Source organism: Pollachius pollachius, assembly GCF_949987615.1.
Source record: "Pollachius pollachius genome assembly, chromosome: 3".
NCBI classification, from domain to species: Eukaryota; Metazoa; Chordata; class Actinopteri; order Gadiformes; family Gadidae; genus Pollachius; species Pollachius pollachius.
In genome coordinates, this window is record NC_136936.1 from 940801 (window position 1) to 946952 (window position 6152).

General features: G+C 55.9%; 1 protein-coding gene across 1 annotated transcript; it reads left to right on the forward strand.

The window, feature by feature from the left end:
* Positions 1 to 1464: 1464 nt before the first annotated feature.
* Positions 1465 to 5626, forward strand: ppm1na (protein phosphatase, Mg2+/Mn2+ dependent, 1Na (putative); the record flags this gene model as incomplete). Its single annotated transcript, XM_079731163.1, has 6 exons — positions 1465 to 1870; positions 2310 to 2884; positions 4295 to 4412; positions 4790 to 4904; positions 5010 to 5073; positions 5579 to 5626. The coding sequence occupies 6 exons, from the start codon at positions 1465 to 1467 to the stop codon at positions 5624 to 5626; spliced, it is 1326 nt and encodes a 441-aa protein (XP_079587289.1).
* Between the last annotated feature and the right edge of the window lie 526 nt (positions 5627 to 6152).

Sequence of the window (6152 nt, forward strand, 5' to 3'; positions counted from 1 at the left end):
TGTGTGTAGTGATATCCTGATCCCTGATCAATATGCAGTATGGCCGTGCCTTAAATCCTTTAATGTGAGATGGAGGATAAAGGAAAAAGCCATTTCTGTGTTATGATTGTGTTCTGCCCTCTTGGCCAAACATCTGACCACAGACTTCTGTCCGTCAGCATGCACGGTGGACAGAAGCCCCGCCCGGGAATACTCTCCAGTTCCCCAATGCTCCACAATCATGTGTTCTGTGGTGTATATCCCATACATGAGGAGGGAGGCGATATAGCTGTACCTTCCAGACTGGTCTTTGAATTGATTCCACTCGATTTGGGGAACAATAGAGTGAGAGGCTGAAGGCAGCCGATGTATAATACATGATTAAGGCTGGTAGAGGTAATGCTGGGGCTCGGACACTAGAGGGCAGTGTCGCAGCTCATGTTGATGTTGTGAGATTAACATCCTTTAAACTCCAGCTAGTTAGTTTGTAATTAGGATATATTTTCCCTCTCTGTGACGAAAAGAAACAGGGTTTATAAACTATTGTTTTGAATCTCACAAATAGCGTATTTCGTTGATCCCCACTGTGTCGTTCTAACACAAACACACACACACACACACACACACACACACACACACACACACACACACACACACACGTAATCATTCATCATGACACTTTAAACAGGTCATGCCAATTTAACCTGGATACCTGGAAAGGAGGGAGGGAGGGGGAGATAAAGAGAGAGAGAGAGAGATAGAGATTAATCAGGAGTGGAATGAGGATGCAGAGTGTGACAGTGGACAATGACAAAATGGGCGGAGCCATGGTTGAGGGATAAGCCAACAGAAACAGATGGACTAGCATCACAGACAGGGAGAGCGACAGGAGAGAGACGGGAGAGCTACAGACCTTCACAACAGAATGCCAAGACGTCCTGAAACTCAGCGGACCAGCCCCACTAGGACCCCCAAGGCCTCCTCCTGAAGCTCAGACCAGCCCACTAGGACCCCCAAGGCCCCTCCTGAAGCTCAGACCAGCCCACTAGGACCCCCAAGGCCTCCTCCTGAAGCTCAGACCAGCCCACTAGGACCCCCAAGGCCTCCTCCTGAAGCTCAGACCAGCCCACTAGGACCCCCAAGGCCTCCTCCTGAAGCTCAGACCAGCCCCACTAGGACCCCCAAGGCCTCCTCCTGAAGCTCAGACCAGCCCACTAGGACCCCCAAGGCCCCTCCTGAGACTCTGTTCCAGAGTCCGTCCTCTAGATAACGTCGTTCCAGAGTCCGTCCTCTAGATAACGTCGTTCCAGAGTCTGTCCACTAGATAACGTCGTTCCAGCGCTCCGCCTCCTGTCTCCTGACACCCTGCTTCTCGTCGGGGCCCTGGACCTGTCGAGGAAGACGCAGGGCAGCGGACGGGGCAGGAAGAGACGGGGGGGGTCCTGCAGCTCCGGGGAGAGGCTTGAGAAGCGGCTCCGCGGAGCCATGCGGACTGCCAGGCGGGCCAGCAACGTGGAGGTGCCCTCCTTCCTGCGGCAGCTGGCCAAGGAGACCGAGAAGATGGTCACCTTCTTCTTCAAGGGGGGGCCGCGGGAACGGGACGCGGGCGAGGACCGGGAGGCAGACGGGGAGGACGCGGCGCCCAGCCCCTACCTGGACCGGCCCGTCCTGGAGAAGGTAGTGGCAGAGGGGGGGTGCGGGCGGGGCACCAGCTACGCCGTGGCCAGCATGCAGGGCTGGAGGAGCTCCATGGAGGACGCCCACACCTGCCTGCCCGCGCTGAAGGGCCCGCTGGCCGCCTGGAGCTACTACGCCGTGTTCGACGGCCACGCTGGCAGCAGCGTGGCCCAGTACTGCTCCAAGAACCTGCTGGACCACATCCTGGCCTCAGGTAGGCCAGAGACGCACACCCACCCGGATTTAGATGGATAGATCTATAGATATAGATATCAAGGCAATAGAACTGAATTAGGGTACTTCTCGCTGATACATCTCACCAATCCAAACTCGGATGGGTAAAAAAATATAAAAGAAAGGGATCTCATTGCGAAGATCATGTTACATTTAGAAGTCTTCACATGTTTAGTTTTCTACTGGCTAAATTGGCTTACAACTGACCAAACCAGTGAACATGCCCAGTATACTTTACATTACGCTTGGTGGAGATAAACTGGTCTGTAACCATCAATTACAACCCCGACTCAATTTAACCTCACCACCACCTCTGACCCCGACCCCTAACCCCACCACGACCTCTGACCTCGACCTCTAACTCCCTCCCGACCTCTAACACCATCACGACCTCTGACCCCGGCTCCTCTGCTCCCCAGGGGCCCTGCGAGAGGAGGAGGACCCCGAGGAGGTGAAGGAGGGGGTGGGCAGTGGCTTCCTGGCGCTGGACTCCCACATGCACCAGCTGACCCGGCGGGATGACTGGGAGCGCAGCGGCTCTACGGCGGCCGCCATCCTGATCTCGCCGCACTACCTCTACTTCATCAACTGCGGCGACTCACGCACCCTGCTGTGCCGCGACGGCGCCGTGGCGTTCTACACCGAGGACCACAAGCCCTGCAACCCGCGGGAGAGGGAGCGCATCCAGAACGCGGGCGGCTCCGTGACGCTGCAGCGCGTCAACGGCTCACTGGCCGTGTCCCGCGCCCTGGGGGACTTCACCTTCAAGGAGGTGGACTGGCGGCCGCAGACTGAGCAGCTGGTGTCCCCGGAGCCCGAGGTGTACGAGATGGAGCGCAGCGCCGACCGCGACGAGTTCCTCATCCTAGCCTGCGACGGCGTCTGGGACGCCATCGGCAACGAGGAGCTGTGCGCCTTCGTGAGGAGCCGGCTGCTGGTCTGCGAGGACCTGAGGGAGATCTGCTGCCAGGTCCTGGACCTCTGCCTCTACAAGGTGAGACCGGGTCCTGGACCTCTGCCTCTACAAGGTGAGACCGGGTCCTGGACCTCTGCCTCTACAAGGTGAGACCGGGTCCTGGACCTCTGCCTCTACAAGGTGAGACCGGGTCCTGGACCTCTGCCTCTACAAGGTGAGACCGGGTCCTGGACCTCTGCCTCTCCAAGGTGAGACCGGGTCCTGGACCTCTGCCTCTACAAGGTGAGACCGGGTCCTGGACCTCTGCCTCTACAAGGTGAGACCGGGTCCTGGACCTCTGCCTCTACAAGGTGAGACCGGGTCCTGGACCTCTGCCTCTACAAGGTGAGACCGGGTCCTGGACCTCTGCCTCTCCAAGGTGAGACCGGGTCCTGGACCTCTGCCTCTACAAGGTGAGACCGGGTCCTGGACCTCTGCCTCTCCAAGGTGAGTGGACCTGGGTCGACAAGGTTCTAGGCGCTCTGTGGTTTGGGTTCCGTCGCTGGGGAACCCCAACGTCAGGATGGATCAGGTCAGGAGAACTCCACAATCGGAAGGAATCGTTTGATGGCTGACGGCAAGTGTGTTCAAAAGCCCCTGGAGGATTCTGGTTAATACTGAGGCGCGTTTTTCTACTGCCCATGCACTATTCTACTAGAACCTCAAACTGTGATGGACGGGTCTGTAGTTCAGTGTGCGCTGGTTCAAGTCCCGCAGAGCTTCCCCCTGTAGTTCTGAGCTAGCATGGCTCAGCAGGACGCCGGAGACACCTTCAGCTCCCGGGGGATGTATGAACGAATGACGTCAAAGGAGGGCGGGTTGGCTAGGGGAAGGTGGAGGGACAAGGGTGGTGGGTTTTCCCAGGTGCTCCCCTGATTACGTTGCCTGGTAACCAGAGCAGTGCGCCCGTCCAGCGGGCCGGACCAGAAGAGAGGAGGTCCATAAATAGGAGACTTAGGGCCGCCGGGACGGGGAGAGGGCTATGTAAGGGATGGGATTAGGGATTAACACCACAGAGCCACAAGACACCAGAACACTGCAGGGCTCTACAAGATGAGGACGAGAACAAGAAGGATTAGATTATGCTACACACCAGTACACTACCACACCAGCCAGGTGCCACCGTTATCACCCCCACCACCACCTAATCCACAATGCACCTCTTCACTAACGAGATGCAAAGCTGCGTAATCCTTAGTCACAGGTGATTTGGTGTGACGTCATCATTAACCAGTGCTATGATGCAGTCCCCTGAGTAGCTGCACTAAATAACTTCACCTTCCAAACCATAGAAGGTTCAATATGCTCTACATGTATATATTTACCTATATATAAAGGCTACTCCGCCCCTTCCTCCCCAGACCCAGGTCTTGTTGTAAGGGAAGTGCATGTTCTGTTTGTTATTGAGCCACCTACCTGCTTTCTTTACACCCCCCCCCCCATCCACAGGGAAGCCTGGACAACATGAGCATCATCCTGGTGTGTTTCCCTGGCGCCCCCCAGCTGTCCCAGAAGGCACTGCAGGAGGAGGCGGAGCTGGAGAAGCAGATCGACCTCAAAGTGGGCGGTGCGTTCCTTCACCCCTCTAAAGGCTGTTCTACGCCCAAACACCGTCCGTCCTCTGCACCACCTGCCTCACCCTGCACAGACCTCCAGGGAGCGCCTCAGGCCTGGTTTCCTCTCACAGAGATATGCTTCCTGAGCAGGCAGCAGTATAATTATACAGGGGTCACTAGACGCCTTTGTACAGTTTACAGCGTACACAGCCCCGCCTCCAGCCTCATGATTGGTTGAGACAAACATGCAGCGAAAGAAAGGGAAACTCCCCATTCACATTAAACACGTCTGCAATCAGATTGCAAACACTCATCCAAAGTCTGAGCGGTGAGACCTGAAACCTGGGACCAATGATGTGACTATTGATCCGTTGATCGTCCATTTCAGAGATCATCGCGGTGATAAGGTCCAGGAACGAGGATCCTGACTTGCTGTACGTCATCAAGTTCCTGACGGCGGAGAACCTGGAGGGGCTTCCCCCCGGGGGCGGGGTCATCAGCAAGTGAGCAGCGCCCCCTCACACGCTCCCTCTGTTAGAGCGTAGCCAGAGAGGACCTCCAGGGACCTTTGACCAGCAGACCTGCTGTAACATGTGTTCTCTCTACAGGCGCGACTGCATCATCGCTGCCTACCAGAAGCACATCATGGCTGGGAAGAGCCAGGAGCCAATGGTGAGCAACGCTCACGGAGAGCTACATCTAGATGTAGAAGATCTAAATGACCTAGATGTAGAAGATCTACATCTAGATCTAGATAATCCACATCTAGAGCTACATCTAGATGTAGAAGATCTACATGATCTAGATGTAGAAGATCTATATTTGGATCTAGAAGATCTGCATCTAGATCTAGATGTAGAAGATCTACATCTAGATCTAGATCTAGAAGATCTACATGATCTAGATCTAGAAGATCTACATCTAGATGTAGAAGATCAACATCTAGAGCTACATCTAGATGTAGCTCTAGATGTTGATCTTCTACCTCTAGATCTATGGCAGGAGCACAGATCCAGATCTAGATCTGGATCTAGATGTAGATCCTTGTGCTCATGATGAGACTATGTGTGCTCTTGCCATCTGGGGTGTCCAACACACTGGTTCCTCTCAGCTCACAGATCTAAAGGAGAACATAGCGCTCTCCTCAGTTAATAATGAAGCTCCTCTGACCAATCAGGACGTCGTCCCGGAGGAGCCGGAGAAAGACTCCAGCTCCAGTGAATGATCCTGAGGACCTCCACCCTGGAGACCTCCACCCCTAAAGAGCCTCTACCCCCTGAGGACCTCCACCATGAGGACCTCCACCCTCTGAGGACCTCCACCCTGGAGACCTCCACCCCTAAAGGGCCTCCAGCCCCTGAGGACCTCCACCATGAGGACCTCCACCCTGGAGACCTCCGCCCCTAAAGGGCCTCCACCCCCTGAGGACCTCCACCATGAGGACCTCCACCCCTAAAGGGCCTCCACCCCCTGAGGACCTCCACCATGAGGACCTCTACCCTGGAGACCTCCACCCCTAAAGGACCTCCACCATGAGGACCTCCACCATGAGGACCTCCACCCTGGAGACCTCCACCCCTAAAGGGCCTCAACTCCCTGAGGACCTCCACCCTGAGGACCTCTGAGGATCTCCACCCTGAAGACCTCCACCCTGAGGACCTCCACCCTGGAGACCTCCACCCCTAAAGGGCCTCCGCCCCCTGAGGACCTCCACCCTGAGGACCACTGAGGATCTCCACCCTGAGGACCTT